The 27,414-nt window shown below is 46.6% G+C and overlaps 1 protein-coding gene across 7 annotated transcripts; it reads left to right on the top strand.

The window, feature by feature from the left end:
- The first annotated feature begins 184 nt into the window (after window positions 1-184).
- On the top strand, window positions 185-27,347 carry prrc2c (proline-rich coiled-coil 2C). 7 transcript variants are annotated; one of them, XM_080032083.1, is made up of 35 exons: window positions 185-570; window positions 5,244-5,413; window positions 5,581-5,752; window positions 5,959-6,086; window positions 6,342-6,467; window positions 6,602-6,900; window positions 6,999-7,078; window positions 7,310-7,446; window positions 9,945-10,032; window positions 10,662-10,815; window positions 10,917-11,571; window positions 11,669-11,841; window positions 11,937-12,192; window positions 12,282-12,492; window positions 12,577-15,084; window positions 15,604-15,761; window positions 15,869-16,023; window positions 16,778-17,198; window positions 17,308-17,390; window positions 17,489-17,683; window positions 17,780-18,031; window positions 18,272-18,364; window positions 18,486-18,587; window positions 18,684-18,855; window positions 19,001-19,222; window positions 20,565-20,686; window positions 20,783-20,970; window positions 21,363-21,588; window positions 21,714-21,824; window positions 21,954-22,148; window positions 22,238-22,338; window positions 22,887-23,009; window positions 24,618-24,744; window positions 24,830-25,138; window positions 25,473-27,347. In XM_080032083.1, exons 2-35 carry the CDS (start codon window positions 5,299-5,301, stop codon window positions 25,722-25,724), a joined length of 8,709 nt encoding a protein of 2,902 aa, XP_079888209.1. In that variant the 5' UTR covers window positions 185-570; window positions 5,244-5,298; the 3' UTR covers window positions 25,725-27,347. The 7 variants fall into 7 exon arrangements, with proteins under 7 accessions (XP_079888209.1, XP_079888207.1, XP_079888208.1 ...); XM_080032081.1 differs by having other exon boundaries at window positions 22,238-22,353; XM_080032082.1 differs by having other exon boundaries at window positions 9,945-10,036; window positions 10,666-10,815; window positions 22,238-22,353.
- Window positions 27,348-27,414: the final 67 nt, after the last annotated feature.

Raw genomic sequence — 27,414 nt, 5'->3', positions numbered from 1 at the left:
ATAAAAATAAAAGATAAACCATCTAGAGATAAACTTGGCGGTTGAGAGGGGAGGGGGGGTATCACATGGACGTATCAGAATTAACCTGGCGGGCTGAAATAGGGGGATACCAGGATAAACATGGAAGGTGAGAGAGGGGGATATCAGAGGGGAAATCTGGCAACCACAAGCTGCCATCTTTGATTGTGTGACAGGCCGCAGCGAGAGAGCGGGGCCTCACTCCAATAGAAAAATACGGTTTGACACGAGATAACGGGCAGTGAGAGACACAGAACCACGGGACGACCGCACACTGGTTCCCGCAGTAACGCCCGAGCAGACAAGAACCGCCCGGCCCCTCAGAACCGGCGCAGAAGACGGGAAACAGTAGCCGCGCGCGTGGAGAGTAGTTTGTTGGCAGCAACGCGAAGAGTGGCTAACCATCGTTAGCCGGTCTGGGCTAGCAGGCTAGCCAGCTTTTGTAATCCGCCGGCCAGACACAGACTGGGCCACCACGAACCAGTCCGAAACCGGATTTCAAGTCGGGACACACACAAGCCCAAGTGACAAAGAAGGAACCGGCGGCGGCAGGTGGGTGTGCACGTGACAAACGTTTTAAGGTTTAGCTCTGTAGTTGATATGTTGGGGTTCCGCACCGCGCTAGTGGGTTAGCATGCATTGGTTAGCATTGCTCCGGACACTGGAGTACTGAATGTGATGTGATGGCGACTCGGGAGAAACGAAACTATGCTGTTAAAGGTACGAGCTGGCGTCCCCCTCTCTCACAGCACCGCGTTTCATATTATATACCAACGCCCGCTGTGTAGGCTGAATGATAATGTTGGTGTATGTGTTTAAGATGTAAGCGCAATTACAGTGTAATTGAAGCCCGGTCTGGTTGGGCTCTGGGCGGAGAAGGCCTCTGCTCCCTGCCGGTGAGAGCCACCCTGCCCACCAGCAGTTTGATCATGGAGAAGAAGGGCCTGCAGCCCATTCATCAATAGCAAAGATTTGCTTCGTCTATGCGACGATCAACTCATCTGATCTGGACTAAATGTGCTGGACTAAATGTGCTGGGGCCTATCACGAGTTATCGTTGTTCTCCCTTATGTTAGGTCTACAGATTGGCTCGTTGCTTTCCCTCTCAGTCATGGTATCTTGCAGGTCCAATAAATGTGGACGTGAAGGACCATATTTTTATGATCTGAGTGCGCATTTCGGAAGGGTGTAGGGGTAGTGGAAAAACTCCCAACCGATTCATAAATTGCATTTGTAAGTGTGGAAACCACCTTGGGGGTTGTTGAAAGACTTGCTTTGTATCTGTGCATCCATGATTTTAGAAATGGGGTCTGCATACGACAAGTCTTAGGGGAGGTCATACACACATAGGAATAGTGCATATTGATCGACCAGTTAATATTCTGGCCTGAACACTGATCTACAGTTTAGTGAATTAGGAATATACTTTGTAAGGCTCATACATTGACCTCAAGAAATGAGGTTCCAATGATTCCTGTATTGTGATTTTCTTTGCAATAAACTTATTGGATATTAGATGCATTAACAAATGTCTAATTCATCTGTTGAATGAAAGCACTTAATCGTCTAGTGAAAGAAAACATGGTGACCCTTCACTTTTTATTTTTATTTTTAGTTTGACCACAATAAATTTAAGTGGCTTCTGATGCTTACCTTTCTATGCCTTTCATTCATTGGACCAAAAGTATTAGGCAATGGTTGTGATGTTGGAGGGAGAACCTTGCACAGACCCTGATCAAAGTGAAGATGAGGTCGATGCTAGATGTTTACAGCTGACAGATGTGTGCAGTGAGGTTCAGTGAGTTGGTCACTGGAGACAGCATTACAGTACTGTACAAACCGAAAGGACAATGAAATACAATCTCGTTTTCAGCACCCGTCGTTTAGGCCATCTGCATGACTTCTCATTCTGTGTCTTGACTGTTGCATTACATAGGTCAGCCCCAATCACCCACAAACGTTGTACAGAGTTAGGTATGTCATCTGAGTCGCCCCGCAGGTGGATTCTGGAAGTAGATCTACAATGTGAAGGAGAGTCATAACGTGCTATTGTGGCACTAACCTTTTGTGTTCCATTCTCACTGCAGTAAAACCAAGACAGGAAAATCCACAGTGTTAGTGTTCTGTGAGTGTGACAAAAGAGAGAGAGAGAGAGAGAGAAGGGCTCACTGTTACATTGATGGATGGACTGTGATGCAGAAGTACTTGCAGGGGTGCCAGGTCATGCTGGTGGCCGGGCTGAGCGGGGAGGCTATTAGTTGCTTAGGGACACAGTTTTGGTCTTTCTTTCAATCTTTATCCAATCATCTGAAAATACCTTAAAACATGCATCCAGTGCCCCGCCCCAATGCCTTCTCAGCGAGCAGATGTATATAGTCAAAGTGATGGAGTTCACTTAAGCCCCTTTTACAGAGATTCGGGCATATTGACGAAATGACGGCTCACCAATATGTCAACTTTGTTCATTTAGACTGGCCCAAGCAAAGCAGCAGATGGATGTGTGAATTTACACAGCGTTCCGCATCCCGGAATAAACACCCATACATGAATATCACATTTATCTCTAGCGTGGGGTTTGTAAAGTATTGAGTATTGACACCTCTACCTGCCACGAGACAAACCCAAAAGTTTGATCTTGTGTTCGGTGTGTGTGTGTGTGTGTGTGTGTGTTAGTCCCAGACAGACACCCTCATTAACAAAGAGATGGTCAAGCTCTTGTAGACCTGCTGCAATGATGCAGTTCACATAGTACTTTGAAATGATGAAGTGTTCCTGTTACAGTCAAACAGTGTTGCTTCCCCACCTCCTGACATGCATCACTGCTGCACATGACACACTTGCACTAGAAGCACTGATTAATCATGATGGATTTAACTGTTTCACTTTTCAGTTTCTCATGCATTTTGTCTGCTGATCTGTGTTCAGTCTGCTCTGCCAAATGTAGAACCTCCATTCAGATAATGTTTGTATATTTCTCATCCCATTCACACAAACCAACAGGCATGACTTCATTGGACTTTGACAGCACTGAGATATATGGGCACAACTTCTTTTTTCAGAATGCATGACGTGTTGGCCTAGAACAAAGACAAGACGGATAGAAGAAGACACTGGTGAAAACAATTTGAAGATATCTTGCCGTCTGTGTCCAGCTTTACTTTCCGATAGAGTTGTTCCTGGGGGAACCGTTTTAAGACGGCTACAGATTATCAGCAGATACTGCATCAAAGTGTCACCAAACCTCGGCCTTCAGTGTTCAACAACCAATTACAAAAATGTAGGACAAAAATCTTAAGAGTGTTATTGTAGCCCACAGTGTTGCGTTGTTATTCAGTTGTTGCGTTGTCACTGACTTGATTCTAAGGAACTTTATCGATACCCGACGACAATTTTTTTTTTCATTCACCATTACAAGTTTTGAATTTATTCTGAAAAACTATTTTGTATTTATTTAAGTTTTAGCATTAAAATGAATTGATCCCTAATGATCTTCTTTAATCATGGCAGAAGATGAATACTCAGAGAAAATAATGTTATATGGGTACTGGACTAATACTTTTTTTGTTGAGTACAAGTATCTTTCCTAATACTTCTTAATACCTGTCAATTGGTGTTTTCTTGTTTTTATTCAAAAATAATTTCTCATTTGAGTTAATTGGTTATTTTAGGTTGTTTTTAAAATGGAAGGACTTTTCCTTTACGAGCTCATCAGAGCTGTCAGCTCCCCCGACACACTAACACACTGTTCCACTGCTGCTCCGTTAATAATAAATGACCTCAGTGTGTCTTAGGAAAGACACTGCAGCCCCAAACATGCTGTCTCTCTGTCCATGGTGCTGCTTAGCTTACTATGCTTCACTTACGCCTCTGACTTGTACTTCCTCTCTTGAGGATTTCAAATCCTCCTGCTCAATTTGCCCTCTGTGACTCCTATAGATTGGCTGACTTCATTTCTTCCCAGGCTAGGATAGTGACAAAAAACTCTGCAGTGAAATAATGGTGTAAGCGCAAGGGATGGGTCCGATCCAGTATCTGGTCCGATATGGCTGAAATCTGCATATCGGACTGACAGCTCCGATATTTCGCTCCGATTATAATTTTTTTAACTATTAAAGAGCTAAAGAGCCGGGTGAGCATGCGCCGACGTTCGGTGGAGGGATAGAGGACACTACTTTCTAATTTGACAAACGGTACATATCAGTTTGTTAGTCAGTGAGCTAACCTAAGTCAAGGAAGTGGAGAGGCTTCTGCACTGTGACAAATTCTACTATGTAAAATACAGCCAGAGAGAGGAAGACTGTGCAGATAAACACACCAACACATATTCTAGCGGGGCAGAAGTGAGAAGGATTATTTTTGTGTGACTATAATTTATATTTTAATTAAATTATTGCATAGTCTGCCTTTAAGATAAACCTATATGCATTTATATATGTATATTTCTTGATCTTTTAAATTAGAATTGCTTAAGCCTTCCTAGCCTTACACATAACATCACCACCAACAAAAAAATGTTTAACAATTATGATATCTTATCGGTATCGGCCGATATCCAAAACCCATATATCGGATCGGAACTCAAAATAGTGGATCGGTGCATCCCTAGTAAGCGCTCGCCTTTTGATCAGAAGTTATGCACAAGGCAGATGGTGACCTTTTGTCTAAATTAATTTGGTGTGTTTCTTTTCAGTTGCATTTCTTATGTCACGGTGTCCCTGTGACTGCCTTTTAGTGTCACAGCAATCCCTGCCCCAAGTTCACTTGAATACAAATAATTGTATTTATTTCCGCACAGTGAGGATCAGATTTTGGGGGAAGCGAGCACTGATTTTGGCAGATACCATGAGATTAGTCCAAATCCAAAATTTTTGTCAGTTGATTACGAATTCAGATTAGAGGGTGGCCTGGTGGTCTAGCCTTTAAGGTGTCAGCCGTGAACCATGTTCTTCTACCTTCATCCTCAGCAAGCACCTTGCTTAAACTCTATGAGTTGGCACTTAACAGCATAGTATCCTTTCTAGTTAAGTTTTTCTTCCTGAAGCACTTTCCTCTAGAAAAGCATATGCTGAGCAGCCTCTTTACCACTCTCAGGTTTTCAAAGAAGCTCGGTTGGTGAACTTTAAAGAAGGTTCAGATATATGTTGCGCTATAGTAATCGGAGCCAATATTCTCTGCACCTTTTTGTATTATGGTCTCATCATTTTTCCCTCTCTCTTGGTCTACAGGAGGCTGGTTCTGGGGGCGAGGCCAAAGGACCAGACTCAATGAGTTTCCAGCGACATGTCAGAGAAGTCAGGGCAGAGCACCAAGGCAAAGGATGGCAAAACAAAGTATGCAACCCTTAGCCTCTTCAACACCTACAAGGGCAAATCTCTGGAAACCCAGAAAACTGCTGGTAAGCCCCCACTATTATTTCCCCTGAGTCTTGCATGCTATTGCATACGATAACTAATTGCAAGCAGTAGACATGTGTAGTCACTTTGTCTTCATTTCAGTTGTTCCAGTGTACTCTTTAGGGATGTTAAAGTTCTTAGGCTGACCTTTCACCTTTCATCATCTCAGTTGCAGCCAGACATGGGCTCCAGAGTTTGGGCAAAGTTGCCTCCAGCCGGCGCATGCCCCCTCCGGCTAACCTGCCCAGCCTGAAGGCAGAGAACAAGGGACACGACCCCAACGTCAGCATTGTCCCCAAAGACGGGAGTGGCTGGGCATCTCGACCTGAGGGGGAAGAGAGGTACATTTGGACTGTTTGTGTGATCATTAAGTGCATGAACAGACTGAAACCAAGCAACAACTGTTTGTCTAAAGCTATTCTCTAGATGATAGTTAAACACTACAGAATAACTGTAAAAATTTAGGGGATGAGGCGTCTGTCATCCACGGTTCAAGTGTCTGTGTAGGTGTGTGTTGTTGGAAACACTTTTGTTTTATCTGCCACAGACAACAGGAGACACCGCCACCACCACCACCACCACCACCCCAGAGCAAACCAGCATTGCTCCCGCCACCAGAGCCTAATGTTGGGGCAAGCCGCTCGTGGGCCAACAGCAAGCCGACACAGCCAGACGGTAAATAAGCTTCACCCTCCCTAAGAATTTGCACCTAATTAACTTAACCTTTGGTAAATTGTTTCATTATGTAAAATGCTAGAAACACTCCAAAAAAGCAAGTCCCAAAAAGTATTTAAGATTACTGCCATTATATTCTGCAGAATAATTGATATGTACTGAATGTGGTTGGAAGTCGTTCTTTAAATTCTTCCCTGTGATTCACTGTATTATTTTGAATTGTATAATTTCTTATCATGTACATGTTTTATACAGGAGCGCCTCGTGTGAGCAGCCATTTCCACCAGGAGTTTCCCAGCTTGCAGGCTGCTGGTGAGGGGGAAAAAGGGGACGGTCAAGAAGAGGAGCCTTATGGACCAGGCCCCAGCCTTAGACCTCAAAGTATGGCCACACTCGTGCACATAAACACCATCCAGTGTCCACTGTGTCTGACTGCTGTCTGTTTGCCTGCTGTTCAAGACCCATAGGCTCAAGTCAAGTCAAACACTAATTATCACATTTTTCTGTCCTGTTAGATGTTGGCAGTTGGCGTGAGGGTGGAGGCAGGAATTTGAACACTGCATCCAGCCTTCCTGAGATGGAAACCAGGGCTCCGGAGGAAGGTAGTACGGGCCCTGGTACCACTCCACCACCAGGGGAAGGTGAGGAGCCTGGGCGAAATGCAACCAGTGACGGTCAGAAGGAGAAGAAGGATGGCAGGGAGAGACTGCCCCCCACTGGCCCTCTTCAGCCTAAACTTAACGGGGGGCAACAGCCTCCTGCTGGGGTGCCAACTCACTTCGACCCTGCTTTCAGGAGCATGATGCCACCCTACGTAAGTCACAGTTTGACTTTCTGGCCATTAGCAAATCAGAGTTACAACTTCTAGTCGGAATGTTAATGTGATGATGATGATTACGTTTTTGTTTTTAGATGTTCCACGCCTATCCTCAAATGGCTTTAGCCCCTGGGCAAGGGAACTTCAGATACCCTGTACCACAAGATGGAGCCAAGTGAGTTCACATCTTAATGGCTAAGCCCTAGATTTCTAGGGTAAAGCACTGTAAAATAAATTTGATTCATATTTAATGTTGTCATTGCAGAGACACCATATGTGCTATATTTCTACAATACTGCCTACAGATTTAGTGCTTTGTATATAATTGAGTAGAGAAAATAGGTAATGCACTAGAGACCATGACCGTAATTAACTTTCCTCTAATTTCTCTCTGTTGGGTTTGCAGGGCTCCTCGTTTATTACGACCCCAGCAGGCCCCCACTCAGGCCTGGCACAAGGACCCAGACAGGCCCTCTATCGTCAGCGCAACGGAACTGAAAGAGCTGGACAACTTAGACACCGATACTGATGAGGGCTGGGCAGGTTTGTAGCTTTACATTAAAGGGGTAGTTCAGGATTTTACACATAGGGCCTTATTCCCAAGTTAGCCTTGGTGTTCTTTATCAGTGGAGACCGTTTTCAACACATTTAATTCAGTCCTTCTAGTTGCAGAGTGCGCTCGTGCTAAGCTAGCGCACGGCATCGGGGGGATACCAGCCTGCTACTAAAACAGTCTTACCCACTCCACAGTACACCCGAGGCCAATCAATTATAACGCCAGACTATCGATGTAAATGTCTGTGTTGATAGAATAATTTTAGAAATAAAACCAACCTCACATCGCATGAATTATGGCATTTTGAGGGACTACTTTCTCAGCAGCAGCGGACTTTTACTTTGCTGTGTAACCGAATCACTACAGCAGAAAGTAAACAGAGCAGCGTGGGACAGAAACTGAAACTGCACTGCCACCAGTCTACCGTCATTCTGTCCCGGTTCTCTGCTGCAGCTCCAGCGGGGGCTGTCTCTACAGACGCTCTTTCTCTTTCTGCCCTTTGAGCATCCCTCTCAATTCTTCATCAGTGTATTCCGGCTCGTACAGGTACGGGCAGCAGCAGGTAAACAAACTATTATAGAGCCTGTAACCTAGGTATTAGTCCGCCGCTGCCGCAGCCTACATGGAATAAAGTCCCTCAAAATGCAATATGCGAGGTTGGTTTTATTTCTAAAATTATTCTATCAACACAGACATTTACATCGATAGTCTGGCGTTATAATTGATTGGCCTCGGGTGTACTGTGGAGTGGATAAGACTGTTTTAGTAGCAGGCTGGTATCCCCCCGATGCCGTGCGCTAGCTTAGCACGAGCTCACTCTGCAACTAGAAGGACTGAATTAAATGTGTTGAAAACTGTCTCCACTGATAAAGAACACCAAGGCTAACTTGGGAATAAGGCCCTATGTCTAAAATCCTGAACTACCCCTTTAAAGGTACAACGAGTAAGTCGGCACGTTGGCGACACCTTTGAACAAAAGCGGTAGTATTTTTACGACGCCAGCTGTCGTGAAGCTGTTTTCTAGCTCGTGCAGGGCCTCAAGATTCAAATAATCAGGAAGCAATATAGTGCGTGTCCGTGTGTTGAAAGTGTGAGGGCACCGGACTCTTTTCGGCTCGGTGAGAGTGGTTAGTGACACAGCATCAACTACACCTGACCTGATTGCAATGAGTTGATCCATTGTCACCTCTCACGGAGCTGAACGAGTAGGCTATGTGTCCCCAGTCCCCACACAAAGCGAATGAACGAGAGACGGCAGTTAGTTATGGATCACGATGAGGTAATGTGTTTATGTTGTTGTAAATAATGACTATTTCAGATGAATAATGGTCATCTGATGATGCTGGTGAGGCAAAGTAAACTTTGTTTTAGTAGGCTACCGCTCATTCAAACAGTCCATGCTGCAGTCTAGGTTCGCTGCGTGAAATTGTGTATACGTTGCTTGGCAACGCCCTCCCGCCCGCCTATCACTCTCCCTTTGAGCTTTTCTTCATTGCATTTTATTTTTTTTTCTTTGATGGTTCAGCCCCGTTATCAGTCATTATGACGACAAATAACTGTCTCAAACAAGGCTCCCGCTCCCCTTCTAGGATGACCAGATCGCATTTCCATTACTTTTCACACGTCCCGCAAATTGAGACGTTGTCCCGCATTGTTATTGAAAGTGAGCCCCCCTTTTTAAATGCGTGTTTTATAATCTGGCATTTATCCGATAGCTGTCAGGAGACAGCAGTCTCCGTTTGTCTGTGTGTGTGGTTGTCTGTGTGTGTGTATCGGGCTGCTGGGCTCAGTGGCTCTGTGAAGGTGCTGCCTGCAGTGCTTCAACGTTCACTTTCCTGTTACTTCAAAATAAAAGCCAACTCACGTTTGTCAAGTGAAATGCTAATGTGAAGCCAGTGAAATGCTTTTAATGTGAAGCCGCAGCCTTAATGCTCTATTTGTTTAACAGTAGCTAACTTAACTGCTGCACGCTGATCTAAAGATAGTGTTTTTTTAATTTAGAAAGCCGTGTCTCTGGCATTACCGGTGGTGACACGAGTTTATTTTGCTAAAAAAACGGCACTTTGTCCCGCATTGTCCCGCACAAACGTAGTCTTTGTCCCACATCTGGTGAATTGGGATCTGGTCTCCCGCTCCCCTTCCCTCACCTGGAGTGATAGGCTTTTCAATTCACGTTCCTGCGCCACACTGAAATCTGCGACCAATACGGATATGTGACCATAGAGCATGCACGCGTGAACCGAAAATCGGACTGGGTGTACGACCAGATCAAATGCAGTAATAAAAACTATATAAAAACGTCTTTCTTTGCACTGATGGTCTCGTTTGCTGTTAAAGGTAATTTATGATTATCAGAGGAAAAATTAGGCTGTTTAAAAGATATTTAAATGTTACTCGTTGCCGCTTTAATATTCAAACCTAAAATGTTTTAACTAATTTCACAGTAGTTGTAGCATCTTTTAATCCTGTCCCTTCTGCAATCCAGGAGCTCAGATGGAGGTGGACTACACCGAGAAACTAAACTTCAGCGATGACGAAGATAACCCGGCTAATAAAGAAAAAAGAGAAAACTGGCGAGTATTTTACATTTTTAACTTGCATTCATTATTTTAGCTTGTCTGCTTCACTAGTTAAGAACTACACAAAGGTTATTTATTATTTAGTCAAATTAGTTTCCCAAACGTACAGAAAAACCCTTTTTTTTTTAACATTCAAGTTTATGCTTGAGTGGTACTCATCAGTTGGTTCTATCAAATTCTGTAATTTGGATATGGATTAAAACATGGACAAACGGTCAATGGTGTAGTTTAAATACAAAATTAATTTGACATAGTTTAGTGCCAACATTGCAGACAAGCAACACTCATGCTGACTCTTAAGATCAGAATTTCTTTTACGTTATGTACATTCATATATTGCAGATAGAACACACTGTAAAATGAATAATTCAGGGTTAGTGCATGGTAGCGTTGGCAATTCTGTTTGATGCTCCATGGATGGATGGATGGATGGATGGATAGAAGTTTTGATAGAGGGTGTTGAAGCAAAATGATGTCAAGTGTGAGCATTTGGGGCGAGGGTTTACATTCAGAGGCTTAGGAGAGTTGGCTTACTGAAGGGATTGGATTGTCTGTCAGATGGAATAACCTGCGATTTTAGGAAAAAAAAATTCTTTAACTCTTTATTTTAACACATTTTTCAGGGAGTGGATGGGCAAAGTGGAGCGTATGAGATCTCGGCAATCAGATGGTCAGGGGGGCTGGAAGGAGGGGCCTGAGGAACGTGGGGGCAGTAAAACCTCATGGGCTGAAGGTGTAGATCCCAGAGCGCAGTCGGCTTCTCCACAGGACTACCAGGTAAAGCTGGACATGCATTTCACAAGCTTCTCCATCATGCGTGCACTGTAAAGTCTGCGACAAGTCTAATATGTGTAATGTCTAATTTGTCTATTCTCCAGGGTCGTGCTGCTGGTGGCGTAGCTCCACGAGGAAGCAAACCACAGGCTTCAGCGCCCCCTGCAACAGCTGCTGCTGCTGCTGCTGCTGCTGCTGCTGACGAGGACCCTGAGGCCTGGAGACAGAAGCGCAAGAAGCCTGCCGACGTTTCTGAGGCTGTGGAACGAGCGCGACGAAGGAGAGACGAGGAGGAACGGCGGATGGAAGAACAGCGGCTCGCTGCTTGTGCTGAAAAACTCAAACGTCTGAATGAAAAACACCGGCCGGAATCTGAGCTCAAATGTGCCCCTGCTCAGAACACGGACGACGACGCAGGAGCTGCCCTCGAGGAAGCCCCATCGGCTCCAGCTCCTGCACCGAGTCCTGTCCCTTCCATCCCTGTCACACAATCACCAACGCCAATCATGCAAGCTGCTTTACCCGAGAGGGTGGAGCATGAACCAGAGATAGTAGAACCCAGTGTAGAGGAGGAGGAAGAGGAGGTCCACGTGCCTCGTCAGCCCAGCCCCCCTGTCCAGAGACCTATGGCCATAGCTCCAGAGCCTCATAGTGAGGATGAGAGCCCCTTGGTTGAGGTCATCCCCCTGGAGGAGGAGAGCCAGGCTGACAGGACAACCGTCCCTATCCAAGACTATTTCAACATAGAGGACAACAGAGGTGAGCTCTTTGGACGTAAATGATCATTTTATAGTTGCAACTGTCTGCCGTTCATTCTGTCACAGATACCAATACTATTGGCTTGGTTTTCCTGCAGTGGATGAGCCCCACCTGTCTCTGTCACACATGGACATCCCCAGCGGTGAGGAAGTCCCTCTGGCACCACCACAACTGGAAGGGGAAGCAGCCGCCGCTATGCGTCCTGCTCTCACGTCAGGCTATTCCAAACAGTTTCAAAAGTCTTTGCCACCTCGTTTCCTCCGACAGCAGGTAAGGTTGTCCACATCACCTCTTGAGTTAATGATGGCTAGGATGTTAGTGTGAGTGGTTCACGGACTTGTTACTCTTCCTCATTGGTCTTGTAGGAGCAGATGAAGCAGCAACAATGGCAGCAACAGCAGAGTGGGGGATCCATGTCCCCATCAAGTGGTGGTGGAGTTCCAGCTACCCAACAGCAACAGCAGCAACAACACCGCTCTATGTATCAATCCATGGGCCCGCACCACCAGCACCTAGCCTCCATGGGATTTGACCCTCGCTGGCTCATGATGCAGTCCTACATGGACCCCCGCATGATGTCAGGACGTCCTCCCATGGACATGCCAACTAATATTCACCCTGGTAGGGAGTTATGAAGATTAATGTACTGACGGGCTGAATATTGTGCTAAAGACAGCCTGCTTAAAGTGTCTCTGTTTTGTCCTTTCCAGGGAGAATGCCTCCTAAGCAGATTGTGCGCCGAGAGCCTGGTGACAACTCCAGCTCCAGCTCTGACTCCTTTGACCACTTGACGCGACCAATTCGTGAGCATGGCCTGTCCCCAGACTCTCGGATGGTATGGGGTTCAGACCCATATCCACAGTCTGAGCCTTTACCGTCTGTAACTCCTCCAAAAGGAAGGGACGATATCAAGGAGCCCAGGTACAAATAAATAAATGAATATATGGCATCATAAGAGCTTTTATTTCTTCTGCACAGCACTCAACATCCACTGTTCCTTTACAGGTTGGACTCTGGTTTGGATTTGGACAGGGGTCTCCCAACTATGTATCCCCAAGACCACAGTGCATTGGACTCTCATAAAAATAACTTCTTCCAGGACCCTACAGAGTCCCTGTCAGCTTTTACCCAGGGCCCAGAGGATGCCTCAGGGCCCCTAGACAGGGTCCCTGTAGGCTCAGCCTTTGATCCCGAGGAGCCAGGCCTACCCAGTGGAGAAGAAGTAGAAGCTCTGGGACAAGCTATGCTCCAGAGGAGTGTCTCCCAGGGTTCCAGCCATTCCCTCACGCTAGAAGAGCCAAGGTTTGATGTGCTACCCCTGGCAACAACATCACTAGAGCTACAAGACACAGGAGAACGGGCCGACGATAAGCCCCAGAATGAACTTTACTCCCAAGCTACGGTGACCAGCAACAGGTCTACACCTCCTGCTGATGGATTACATAAACAAGAGAAGCTGCCTTTGCCAGCCCCTAGCAAGCAGAAATCTGAGCTGCGCTGGGGTGGGAGATCAGGGGCCACACGCAGGGAAGGACCAGGGGGAGAGAGACCCCTCCGTAGGTCCGGGCCCATAAAGAAGCCCGTCCTGAGGGACATGAAGGAAGAGAGGGAGCAAAGAGAAGAGCGAGAGAAGCGCCATGAGAGAGGGGACAGAGGCGAGAGAGGAGAAAGAGGAGACAGGCCCAAGAAGGATCCATCGTCCAAAGCTCCTCCTTCTTCTGCTGCTGCTGCTGTGTCTGAGGGCTCCAGACCTCAGGGTGAGGGGAAGAGAGAAGCTCCTGTGACTGAGGAAACGCCACCAGGACATCAGAGAGCCAGAGACTCACAGCCTTCATCTGGAGTTCCCACCTCTTCCTCTCAGGAGGAGAAAACAGACAAACCCCCCATCAATGACAAACACCCAGAACCCAAACTGCCCTCCAGGAAAGATTCTAATCTTCCACCACGTGCCTACCGACGAGAGGAGAGAGAGAGGGAGCGTGAGAGGGAGAAGGACATGGACAAAGACAGAGACAGGGACAGGGAGAGAGACAGAGACAGAGACAGAGATTGGCCTGTTGACTTCAAAGGGCGAGGTCGAGGAGAGTATTACTCCAGAGGGCGGAGCTTCCGGGGGACATACAGAGGCAGGGCAGGGCGTGGTCGAAGCCGGCCAGAGTACCCCTACCGAGAGCCTCGATCACGCTCCGATTTACCTTCTGCTGGAGGTGCTGCCGCCTTCCGCAACAGGGAGGAAAGTGAGACACGCAGCGAGAGCTCTGACTTTGAGGTTATACCAAAACGCAGACGAAGAAGAGGATCGGACACAGATTCTGAAAGTGAAGGTGGGAGGGAGTCTGCCAGTGATACTGGACCCTCTGACCGTGAGCCTAGTACCAAACCTAGCCGTCCACTGAGACGAGAGCTCCCTGGGGAGGCCCGTCCTGGGCCTCACAAGCCAGGCTTTGGACCTCCTCACATGGGGGAAAAGGTTGGCTTTAGAGGGGATGATGAAGGCAGGCCTAAACCAGGATTCCTTCCTAAAGGAGAGCCTTCTCGGCGAGGAAGAGGAGGACTATACAGCAGACGAGGTGGAGCAAGGGAACGCGGCGGGCCTCGCTCGGCCCCTCTTAGACGGCCACCTAGAGAGTCCTCCTCTCAGTGGCCCTCTAAACCCATGGAGACGTTCAGGCCTGAGGACACGGAGTACACGCATAGATATGACAATCCTCACAATGACCGACGGCCCCCTAGGTCCGATGGCAAGAAATTTGGAGATGGGGGTCCTCAGAGTAGTAGAGATAGAGATAGAGACAGAGACAGAGAAAGGCCTCGCCGATCCAGACCAGCACGGCCCCCCAGGCAAGATAAACCGCCACGCTTCAGACGCTTGAAAGAGCGGGAGGCTGCAGTGTTTGCTAGTGGAGAGACAGCCCCAAGTCCCCCTGCCCCTCTACTCCCAGTGCCTCATGCTGCTGCTCTGCCTAGCTCTGCTTCTGCCCCAATCTCCCACTCCCCCACCCTGTCTAGAGCTCCAGGAACCCCTGTAACTGTGCCTGCAGATGCAGCAGCCACCAAGCCTGCACCCGACCTGCCCTCTTCCATAGAAGCGTCTTTGCCTGGGACCAGCAGCCCCACCATCACTGCGGCCGGAACCAAATCCCCCGACTTGTCCAACCAGAACTCCTCAGACCAAGCCAATGAGGAATGGGAAACTGCCTCTGAGAGCAGTGACTTCAATGAAAGGAGAGAGCGAGAAGAAAGGAAAGGAGCACTGGGGGCTGCTAATGAAGCAGCTACTGCCTCTGCCCCAGCACCCGCACCCCCCCAGGGATCCCTGACCCCCAGTCGAAGCCCTCCTGATGCAGGGATGTCTCAGAGACGTGAAGGGCCTCCTGTAGCCAAGAGGAGCTTCTCAAATCAGAGGCCCGTAGAGAGGCAGAATCGCAGAGGCAACAGTGGAGCCAAGCCTGTCCGGGGTTACACTGGAGGCAAGGGGGAGAGGAGGGGAGGGCCCAAAGGCGGACGCAAAGGGTGAGTTGAAACAATCAGGCTTTTGTCTGTCAAAGGCTTTTATTTTGTCTGCCTACACTAACGGGTTTATTCACACACAATAAACCCTATTGTGTAGTGTTCTTCTTAATTAATAGTTGCATAACAGAATCAACATAGTTCAGTAGACTGTTATTGCATGTTAAAATTGGCTTGGGCCGTTTAAGGATTAGATGAATAGATTACACTCAAGTGTGCTATAATTGGCCATCAAAGTGCTTTGCTTAAAAATAACTTTATGGCATGAGTGTGCTGGTATTTTTAGATTCTTATTGCACTTTGGCTGTGGCATTTCTGATGGAGAACAGAGGAGTGTAATACAAATAATGGAAGAATAGATTTTGCTTGTAAATGAGAGATGTACTGAATGTGCACAAATCTCATGTCATACATTATATATCTACATTCTAAAAATGCAAATCACTGGTGTTTCCACCATTCTTTTCCACTCATAACTCAAATCTTTTTCCGGTCTTCTTCCGTTGACTCTGAATGGAACAGCCCTGGAGCCCAGCAAAACTCTGATGTGCTATCATCTGGAGGAGCAGGCCAGAGGTCTGCTAAAGACCAACCTTCCCGTCGCAAAGATGAAGCCAAACAGGTCGCTAAGAAGCCCAAGGAGAATGCACTTTCTCAGTTTGATCTTAACAATTATGCCAGTAAGTCAACATATTCATACCCTGATTAACCATAAAGCTATATATATCTCAATTACCAGGCAACTGAATGTTAAATGTGTGGATCCCTCTTTGCCCTGTCACTGTAGGTGTTGTGATCATCGATGACCACCCAGAGGTCACCACCACAGAGGACCCACAGTCCAACACCATAGATGACGGCTTTACAGAGGTGGTCTCACGCAAGCAACAAAAACGACTGCAGGACGAAGAGAAACGGAAAAAAGAAGAGCAGACTACACAGGTAAAAGGGAGAGCGTTTTCCGTGTTAACTAAAGGCCAGGACACACCAGTCCGACTTGTTTCTACTTGTTCCGACTACGCAAAAAATGGAGTCGGCCTTTTCAGGAAGCTCCAGGCTTCCCGTCGCGGCCAGAGAACACACCAAACTGACTGCTGACTTTCCGTACGCTCTGTTGCTTGCGCGGGACGTAATGTCTCCATAACAGCAGGCGGCGCTAATCTGTATTGTGGCCCGAAAAAATACGAAAGCCGGAAATGATGGGACAGCTCTCTAGAGCATAAACATAGATAGAAATACGTATTTATATTTATGGACCATAAGAGCACAATTTTTAGCAGGGAGTGTCGAGCATGGTGTCGAGCAGTCAACAAGGGTTGATGCATGTGAGTACTCTCAAAACGAAACGAACAAACACATTAAAACGATGGCTAGCTGTTGTTAGCTATTTGTGCTACCCGCCTCACTTCCGGGCTTCACTGATTCGCTAGCCCTCCACCAATCAAATTGCTCCAAATGAAAGACGGTCGGCTGCCGATTGAACATGTTCAATCGGCTCAAAACAAGCCCGACGACCTCTACGTCGGCCGACGTCACGGCACACACCAAACAGATTCGTCTCCCGACCCCCTATCGACTCAACGACGGCGATTTTCGGGCTGGTGTGTCCTGGCCTTAAAATAGCAATGCATTGCTCTATTAGTGAGCCATACATCTGTGATACAGTATAGTCAATGTACATTTACTGCTTCTACAGAACTGGGGTAAAAAAGGCTCTGGTGAGAAGGGAAGAGGTGGTGGAGGAAAGCTGCCACCAAGGTTTGCTAAAAAGCAGTCATCACAGCAGCAGCAACCGCAGCAACAACAACAACAACAACAACAACAGGCCTCACAGTCTCAGCCTCAGCCTCCTGCAGCCTCTGCAGCCCAGGTCCAGCAGCAGCAGCAGCCTCCCATCTCTGCTCCCCAGCATCCTCACCTCGCTCCCTCTCAGCCTGCTGCATCGCCTCTGACCCTGGAGGGAGCAGTGGCTCCTCTGCCTTCCATCCCCCCCACCACTGTGGACTTCACATCAAAGAGCCTACCCCCCGCGCCCACACAGACACACAGCAGTCTGGGCACGGAACTGTGGGAGAACAAGGTGGCGGGCTCCACTGTCCTCCCCGATGTCAAGAAGCGTGAGTGGATAAGTCCTTTTTTATTTTATTTTTATTTGTCTTGACTCTTAAATTCACTCCTGCATCATCAGCTGGATGTTCTTTAAAATGTATAATCTGTATATTCCAGTTGGTCCAATCAGCCCTCCCCAGCCACCTTCTGTGAGTGCCTGGAACAAACCTCTTACCTCTTTCACTGGCACTGTCTCTGAGGTATGTTAAATACACCATCTCTTCTTTTGTATTGTAAGCTCTTTTTTTTTTTTTTTTTACTTTTTTTTCTGATTAAAACCGTTTTTTTTTTGTTTCAGGGTGTGAAGCCTGGATCAGAGGGCAGCATAGAATTGGCAATAGACAGTATTCAGTTTGGAGCACCGTCCTCCGCAGGCAGCACCGACAGTGACGGTGTTCCAGCATTGTTAGAGTCTGGTTCTGAAAACAAACTACCCGCTCCCAAAGAACAGAGACAAAAACAACCTCGAGCTGGCCCAATCAAAACACAGAAGGTAAGCCTGTGTAGGAAACTCAATGTGTTAAGCTGTTTAACAACAACACTGATTTTTTACATCGTTTTTAACAATCCACTCTGTGCTTTTCCCAAGCTTCCTGAAATGGAACCAGTGGAAACCAAGGAGTACAAGCCGGGTCCCATCGGTAAAGAGCGCTCTCTGAAGAACCGCAAGGCCAAAGATGCACGTGGAGGAGAAGGTGAAGGGATGGATGTAGGAGTCCCGGGAGGAGGCGTCAGTAGAGCCACAGACTCCAGTCCTCCCACCAGCGACAATACAGAGCTGGGAGGAGACATCGAGGGCATGATCACAGTCCCCTCAGCAGAGTACAACAGTAGCTCAAAGGTATATCACAGCTAGGCCCTAGTTCCATCATACTTTGTTGGATTGAGCTAAGCAATCATCTACCTTTTTAAATATGCATAATAATTAAATTGATAAATGATTAAGTTTTTTTTAAAGTGTGAAATTATTACATTATACCTTTATCAACTCTGATTTTATTCTTTATGAGTCCATAGTGAGCACTGAGTGCTATAAAGTGTCATTTCTGCTGTATAACATGTTGTGCACACTCCCTCTCAGGAGTCGGTCACTGACTACACCGCCCCGTCTTCCTCACTGGCTGACAGTGTTCCCACGGGAGGGAACAAAATGGAAGAGAGTTTGGTGGCAAATGTGAGTAAGAAAGAAAATGCTGTAAAAGCTTTCTTTTTCATTCAGAGATCACATTGGATATTACAGTTGTTAGAAGTTGGCATTATTCAAAGACTTGTTTTTTTTGGGTGTTATGTTTCAGGTGGCACTACCCCACTCATTGCCCCTCCCTCGGCGAGAGACACTGCAGCAGACCTCCAGCCTCAGTACAGTCTCTCCTGCTACTGTTGACCTAACACTAAAGGTACACAGATGTGCAGCACATTCCAGGCAACATATCTTTGTATAAGAAAAAACAAATACATCTTCAGTGAAACATTACCTATCCATCTCCCCTCAGATGGAATCGGCTCGTAAGGCCTGGGAGAACTCCCCGAGTCTGGAGAAGAACTCCCCAGCCACTTCCTCTTCCTCCCCCATCACTTCCTGTGCGTCCTCATACTCCACCTTCTCCTCAGCCTCCATGCCACAGATCCCTGTGGCTTCTGTTACCCCCAGCACCTCACTGACAGGTAATATGACTCCCAGTCAACATCTACTCTACATCTCCCTCTGTAGTGTTTGTTGAAACCTTGTTTACCTCAACATAGCTGTGACACTCTATGTCTATGTCATGTCTTGTATTCAGAATGTGACAATCATTGTCTCCACGTTCAGGTTCTGGTACCTATACAACGTCATCGCTCAGCACCAAGACCACCACGGCCTCGGACCCCCCTAACATCTGTAAGGTGAAGCCCCAGCAGCTGCAGGGTGGAGTCCTGTCCTGCTCCAGCAGTAGCAGCAGCAGCAGCAGCTTCTCTCAGCTGGGCTGCGTGCCTCCCCTCCTGCCCCAGCAGCAGCAGAGCCCACAGGTGTACGTCTCTCAGTCTGCAGCAGGTGAGACAAACATGGCCCTAAACTGTGACCCTATGTTACACATTCATTTCTATTCATAGAACTGCTCATGTGTGTTACTAATCTCTTGTATTAAAAGATTGAGAAAAAACAACCCTATTTTTCTTCTCCACCGTTCTTCAAAAAGCCTGTCAGATTTTTCCCCACTTATGACATCATATATATTCAAATCTGCAGTTAGATTCCTTGCATATCAGAGCAGACTGAGCTTTTTAGAAGGCATTTTTCTATTTGTATGTGCTGCCTTGGCTTGGCCTGTCAGCCCTGTGCGGTAGAGCTTTGCTTTTCCATGCAACTGATGATGCGCCGTCCTCTGGTGCGAATGTATTTGACCACTTTCTGTCTAATAAAAACATAAATTAGAAATGATGCGCCGCCCTAAGATGATGACTTATAAAAGCACTGACCTCGTTTGCCCTTCATAGTGCTTTGGTATGTACCTGTAGTGATGGCGCACCAGAGCTAAAGCAACAGATGAGGCTACTTCTGTTGAGGGTAGAGAAGCTGTATTGCAGCCCAGAACTCTGCTGCAGAGCCCCCGTGTGGCGCGGCGGTGTAACTGTAGGGACTCGGAGGGACAGCTGCCTCCATGCTCCCGCCACATTAACTTTTTTTCTCCTTGGTATAAACGGTATGGCCAAATCTCTCCCGGTAGACACTTTCATATCGTCCACGATATGATATCGTCATATCGCCCAGCCCTAAATCACCTTATTATCAAATTAGATAACAAAAATTAGCTGAGATAACTTCTGCAGCAAAAAAAATCAAAGTTCAGTTTAAGCTCAATTTGTAACATTTAAACAAGACTGCTCAGTCTGTGTGAATCTCAGGACAGAGAATTATTCAAAACATTTTTAAACTGTAAACATAGTTAAGGTGGTGTTTTTTATTATTATAGGCCAATACGCCTTCTGTGATGCAATAACCAATAATTCATTAATGTTATTATTAGTCTGCTTGCTTGATTTCTTTTTAAATAGCCTACAGAGACACTTGGAGACACATGTGGACATTTATTTACTGCAAAATCGCAGCCTTTCGCGCGGATATGACCATACACAAGCACACATCGCGCTTGCTAGCATTAAAAAACATATATTTTTTATTTTTTGGTCAGTTGGAAATCAAGGCAGCCCGCGCCCCCCCCCCCATTTGAGAAGCACTGGCTTAAAGGGAGATCAAGCAATGGCACTGTCAGAAATGTTTTTGTTTTTTTGGGACACTACACCATGAAAACAGTTCCTAGCAGAAACTCAAATTACAATTTTGAACCTGAAAATGAGCATAAGATCATCTGACCTTTAACCCCTTGTATGTGCAGGTTCTGCAGCTCAGATTCCAGCCTTCTACATGGACACTAGCCACCTCTTCAGTAACCCCCACCCACGCTTGGCTCCTCCCTCGCTGGCACAGCAACAAGGCTATCAGCCTGGCCTCTCGCAGGTATGGCTTTCTGTTGGTCGCTAACATGCTGCAGGAACGTTTTATTGTTCTTATATTGAACGTGACACTTTATGTCTGTGTTTCTCCACCTTGTAGCAGACAGCAGTGCAGCAGATTCCCATCCCTATCTACGCTCCTCTGCAAGGCCAGCCACACCAACACCAACATCAGCACCAACATCAACATCAACATCAACACACACACCAGGCTCAGCTGGGACTTGGCTCTGGTCCTTCAGTCTCCCAGCCACAGGACCTGTTCAGCTCTGCACTGCAGCCCTACAGGTAACACACAACACTGCAGCTATTTGGTTCTCTACAGTGAAAGGGACACAAGCACACGTGCTCTCAAGGGTTGAGTGCTTTTTATCAAAATCAGTGAATATCTCCTCACAAAAATACACTCAGTATACACAGCCTAGGCTCTTTAAATGGTTATGTTGCTATCTACGTTGGCCCCTTTGTTTACATCTCTTTTGTTTACATGCCAGTTTACAGAGCCTAGGCTGTGTATGAACAGCAGATTTTATTTCAGTGCACACACAGTTGCGGATCGTTATATTCACTAATTTTGACAACAAGCATTCTCCGGTATCGCTGACTCAACCTTTTAAGTGCCAGTATCCCCGTTTTGATTGTTCTGTTGTCTGACCCTTTCTTGACCCTCCCTTCCTCAGGTCTCAGCAGGCGTTCATGCAGAGCAGCCTGTCGCAGCCCTCCATGATGCTGTCAGGACTGCACAGCTATGCAGGCATGCAGGCATCTGATCTGGGCAAGCCTCAGTCTAACATGGCCTATCAGCAGCAGTCCTCCACCCAGCACATTCCTATTCTGTTTGAGCCACAGCTCAACCAGCCCTCTGGCATGGGAGGCTCCCAGCTCATGGACACACATCTGATGCAGGTAAACAGTCAGAACTGAGGAAATGTTTCACTTCATCTATATATTGACATTTTGTCATACTGACATCTGTATTTAGTTTCTTCTCTTTACGTTTGTAATCAATGTGACATGTTTCTCTGGTTCAGGCTCGACAGGGGATGAATCAGCATTCAAACATGTACTCTGGGCAAGTGCAACAACATGGCCAGAGTAGTTACTATAGCAACGCTCAGTCGCCCAGTTCTGCAATGCAACAGGTACATTTTATGCAAACGTTATAGTGGCAATGTATTGTTCTGTAAGGGCTTATCCTGTTTTCCTCCTCATCAAACTCATTGATTTGAAATCTGGGTATGTAACATTTGTCTGTCTTGCTCTGCCTCCAGGTGACAGTCCCTCTGCCCAATTCCCAGTTGTCCCTGTCAAACTTTGGCTCGGGTGGAGGCCAGCCGCTCCTGGCACTGCCTCCGACTCCTCCACAGTCCCAGCCCCCCAACATGAACCGACAGCCCCCAGTCTCCCAGCCATACAGAGGCCTCATGGGCCCCAGCCACAGCATGATGCAGCCTCCCTCCAACAAGGTACTGATGTGTGTGACTCTCAGACACGCAGGCGGCTTTGGATTTTAAAAGTGGAGCTGTAACAGTCTTGTGTGTTGACACTTTTACAGATGGACATGGATCTGAAACTCTTTGGCAGTGGGATGGATGTGAAGCCTGGAACCCCACCTATGAGCGCCAGGAGCACTACACCCACCTCCAGCCCTTATAGGTATCACCCACAAACGTAAATATGTGTGAACACAAACTGCACCAAAACTATTCATTAATTTTTATTTTTATCAAATACTTGTTGCCACATATACCAGGGTTGGGCCGAACGGCGACGATGTCCACTAGATCCATTAGAGATTACCCTGAAATGAAATGCTTTCCCGCTTGGATCCGAGGCGGATGCATTCAAGATATATATATTTTTTAAAGATATTGGCAGACATAAAATACAATAAAAAGCCATTAAAGGTTTAAATAAAAGATTTACCAACTTTGGAAAAGCAGAGAAATCACACGTTGTTAAAAATAAACTTTACTCTTAAAAAAAATAAAGGCTAACAATCATCCAAGCAAATTCTCAATAAAAAAAGTATAAATAGGCATAACATTTTTGCAACCAAAGCTTTGCTGTGCAAACAAAATGCAATTTAAAAATAATGCAATGCTTTCACACTTGCTTCACTGTTTTTACCATGCAGTTTTGCTGGAACAAATTAAAAGATTTCTGGCCAGAGATACTAACATGTTGACCTTTTCCGGCTTTAGCAAGCTGCGGAGTGGAGTGACAACGTCACCCGCTGTACTGAACCACCTTTCAGATGCACAGATGTTGATGAATATGCACAGTTACTTCCAAGCTACCGTGGGCATCAGAGGAGAGAGTACTTGGTTAGTTTTCCACCAATTCAGTGGATGGTCCTCACCATCAATAACCCTTTCCTGCAGGTATATGGTAATCTGTCTCGGCAGTGGGGATGGCTGCTGTTGTGGCTTCTTTTGTTCCCCCAGAAGACTGCTCAATAAACGTATTTTTTTTTCTTTGGCGCATTGCCAGCAACGGATTCCTCTCCCTCCTATCCTGCTTGCGCAGACTGGGTGTTGCGCTTGTTGATGCTGCTTCAGCCACCATCACTAACAGTGCTGTTTCTGTTGCATTTACATCTTGTGCTTTCATGTGGTCTCGTCTGTCTGGGGTCCAGCATAGTTGCTTTGTGCATTGTCTACTGGGTGGCGGTGTCATTTCCCCATTTTCAAACGTGCTTCAGGTCAGCTGGGAGTTTTGCATTTCCCTCTGACTCCTACAACACATATTGTAGGTGGACAACATGGGCAGAAGCAGGAAATTGTGACAGTTTTCTCTGGAGAGCATATCTGTGAACGCCGCTACTGGCGTTGACACGCTGTTAGTGCTTCCAGCACACTAATGTCTTGCCATGTAAACTGTGGGAGCAGGCTGTGGCTTTTTCCTCAGCAAATACCCCCTTTATGGTTTGCATCTGCTCAAGGATTCTCTCCACCTTTTTTTGTTTGGAGCCTCACCTTGTTGCAAAGTCCTTTTTTAGAAAAACATATTTAATAACTTTAAAGTAAATTAACTACAGTTAAGCCTTATTGCCCAAACTTGTTCCAATATGTGCCCAAAGTTCACAAGCTAGCTTTATCAACATAAAGTCTTCTTTTTCTCTGCATCGATTTGCACTGCAATTGACCATAAAATGAAAAATGATTTGCGTATAGTAGATTTGGCCAAACTTTATTTAATTACCGTAGTTAAGAAGTGTTGAGCAAGTATCAGCTCCTCCGGTGCTGTGCGCAGTTCACATCTTCTCAGCCCGCTGTGAGAAAAAGCAAACTCCTAATGCCAGATCTGTGCTGGCCGTCCACTGCTGAGGAGCAGTACTAAAGGCTATGTTGAGGTTGTGACCGAACTGGCAAAACCATGGCCACTTTAACAGTTGGAGGGCCGCCACAATATTGGCTGGCTCTATTTGTACGTAGTTAAGAGGGAGATTTGGTGGATTCCTCCACTTTAATCAACGGGGCACTACTTCCGTCATTAGAAAAAGCTCCAGCTACAGTTATTTGGCGATAGCTACCTGTTCTGCTGAGATTTATTGTCTGGCCTCTTTTTATGTGGCTGGCATTCAAACAAATATTTTACACTACTTCAGTTGTCTCCTGTTTCACCTACTTCATTTGGATAAAATCCCAAATACTGCCGGATGGACTCGGTATGCTTTTTTTGCTACCAAGTTTGTAGCCGCTGCTCCTGTGAGTCCTTGACAGTGATAAATATCCATTGCTAACGTGTCACTACCATTGAAATGCATATAAATAGCATGTCCCCCATAACGATTTTTCACGGTGGACATTTTCAATGTCCAGTTTGATCCGAATGGCCCAACCCTAACACAGACCAAAGTCACTAATCTTTCAACTGTGCTCTCACCGGGTATTTTAAAGCACTTGATTAACCTGACTTTCCTCTGTGTTTAGGGCCAGCTCCACCTCTCCTAGTAACCAGTCCAGTAAGATGAACAGCATGCTGTACCAGAAGCAGTTTCAGCCGAGCTCTGCCGGCATGAGGATGACGCAGCACTTCCCTGGCCAGTTCAACCCACAGGTAGAATATCAGTCACCTGTAATGAACTGTTTGTATAAAGCACTGGTTATTAGCATGAAAAACAACTGTCAACTATTGGTTTCAGATTCTGTCGCAGCCCAACATCGTCTCTCCTCTGGTCCGACCTCCTCACACAAACTCATTTGCTGGAGGAGTCCAGCGCTCTCCCATGGGCCCTCAAATGGGCCCTCAAATGTCACCCAATCTGGGTGGTGGTCTCATGCCCCATCCCCGTGCTCAACACCCGCCACACCCACCTCACCCACCACACCTGCAGCACAGCCAGCACCTGCAGCACAGCCAGCACCCTCAGCACCCTCCCCGGGGACCTCCCGGGCCCCCCATGGCACCCAGAGGCCCATTGGGCTCTATGAAGGCTGAACAGGACCTAAAGGTCTGTTTCCATATTTAATCTGCTCAATCAGCGAATACCTCCTCACGATCCATTACCGGCGTGTGTGCTTAAAAAAATTCAGTGTTAATACACAGCCAAGGCTATGTAAACTGATATTGCTAGCTACGTAGGGCCCCTTTGTTTACATACCTGCTTACAGAGCCTGGGCTGTGTATTGACACCAGATTTTATTTTCAGCCTACACACACATTGGTGAGGGATTGTGAGGAGACATATTCACAGATTTTGAATCACTGACTTCACCTTTAACTGGCCAGTCAGCTGATGAGATGATGGACGGCTTGGCTCTAACGTTTGCTTCATCACTCTGTAGGCAAAGCAGCGGGCTGAGGTGCTCCAGTCCACTCATAAGTTCTTCGAGCAGCAGCAGCAACTCAAGGCCCCACAAGTCAGCAAAGTGTCCCGGCTTGATCAGGGGGGAAAACCCCCACTCGACACCACGCCTCCAAACCACCAGGCAGGAGGCGACCGCCCAGATTCTGACAAACCCCCAGTCTCTGCAGGCAAGCCCATACGGACTGGCCCCATAAAACCACAGGCCATCAAACCAGAAGAGGGCAAGTAAAGAGCTGCCAGACCCACGCATGGATGGATGGAAGAGAAGAAGAGGGAGAATCCAGCCTCCATTCACTCAGTCACCACCTCATATCAGCTCTGGAGGACAGCGTGGGGGGGGGGGAGGAGTTGAGATTGGGACGCTAGTGGTTACTGACAGTAGGCACTGTCCTGCTTATACATAATCCTCTTCCTCTTCTCTCTTCCCCCGTCTCGTCCCACTGTAGGCGGCGGCGTTTGAGTTGGATTCTTCCATCGCATTTAGATGTCGATTGAAATGGCCGCACACGTCGTTCCATAGAGATACTGGGACGGTAGATAAGAGGCGAGCCGCCGGAAGAAAATTTAAATGAGATTTGCTGCTGAGTTTGCCATTTTTATAGCTCTTGATTTCTGTTCCTTTTTATTTTTCCCGAAATAGGATCGCACATATTATAGGAGGAACCTGTTTTGTTAAAAGAAAGAATGAATCAGTTTTGTTTTTGTAGTCAAACAATCTTTTTAGGAGACGTCATTTAGTGAAGCACGCTTTTTGTTGCCCAATTTCCCGTCATAACTAATCCAGAGATTGTGCTCATGGAAATGCACCTCATTACAACACACTCACTGTAAACGGTTTCATCAACGGCCCGCACAGGGTCATTAAGTCAGACACCACACCATGTCGTCATATTGTTTGTTTTACCAGAATGCAAATGTGAAAATTGCAGCAGTTAATTGAATTGATTGATTTTTTTTTGTATTAGTCTGCCTGTGAGCCTTTGCTCCTGCCTTCTGCTCTCATCTCCTTTGCCTGAGAATTATTGATGTGTTGTGGAGGGTGTGTCGGGTGTGTGTTTGTGGTCTGAGTGGGGAGAAAGCTTGCAGCTTGACTCTCCTGTTTATTTAGCCAAAGGTTAAAGCAGTGCAGATATGATTCCACAGCCTTTTAGGTGTCATGTTGCCATGGCAGCAGATTTTGAGTGGATTTAAAGGATATGGTTGATGTATGGTCACTATTTACAGCTGTTCCATGTGGGGGGGCTACTGTCATACACACACCCTGTCACTGCTTTCACAACCATCCTTGCTGTCACAAACACACTTCACTGTAAAGCTCCCAGACATGCTGCTATTGACTGATTTCAGTGCCCTTAGCTAGAGTATAGCAGGATAGGGCTATTTAGACGACTAGAAGACGGTGATGATTTGATTGTTGAAACAGTAAAAAAAAAACGAGTGTGTCGACCCTCACAATGAGGGCGAACAAGAACAGGACAGAACGAGGGAAAAAGATTAAATGAGGAGCCTCAAGTTCTAAAGCGTTTGGGCAGAAGGACACTTATTGTTTAGTTGTCTTTACTGAAAAGAGCAATCAGTGCTGTATTGTGTCTCTGCCTCACCTCCGCTGGCTGTCCCACCCACCATGCTTACACCTCGGGGTTGTGGAGACTAGGGTCCTTCAGTTATGTACAGTAGTATGCACCATGAGGTGGGGAGGGTGTCCTCCTCGCCTCACCCCGAGCCAGGGGAAGAGTCCTTGCTTTGGAGGATGGATGAGGGAGGGAGGGTAATGATTTTTTTTCTTTTTTTTTGTTGAACTTGTACAGGGGTTTCATCGCTGTATTAAAATATGTACGGTCTTATTTACATTCTCTCGGTTTGGTTACAGAAACTAATAAAAATAATATACTGTTGAGATGTTTTTCAGTGATGTCTGT

This window comes from Ammodytes marinus (assembly GCF_949987685.1).
Source record: "Ammodytes marinus genome assembly, chromosome: 8".
In the NCBI taxonomy this organism is placed as follows: Eukaryota; Metazoa; Chordata; class Actinopteri; order Uranoscopiformes; family Ammodytidae; genus Ammodytes; species Ammodytes marinus.
The sequence above is the reverse complement of the archived record's forward strand: the minus strand, read 5'-3'. Positions and strand labels throughout refer to the sequence as shown.

Excerpts from the sequence above, each read along its gene's own strand:
- prrc2c (XM_080032081.1), top strand. The coding sequence starts at position 5,299 with ATGTCAGAGAAGTCAGGGCAGAGCACCAAGGCAAAGGATGGCAAAACA. Across the intron at positions 16,024-16,777 it reads AAGAAGAGCAGACTACACAG|AACTGGGGTAAAAAAGGCTC; the intron begins GTAAAAGGGAGA and ends CTGCTTCTACAG. Across the intron at positions 17,199-17,307 it reads CCTCCCCGATGTCAAGAAGC|TTGGTCCAATCAGCCCTCCC; the intron begins GTGAGTGGATAA and ends TGTATATTCCAG.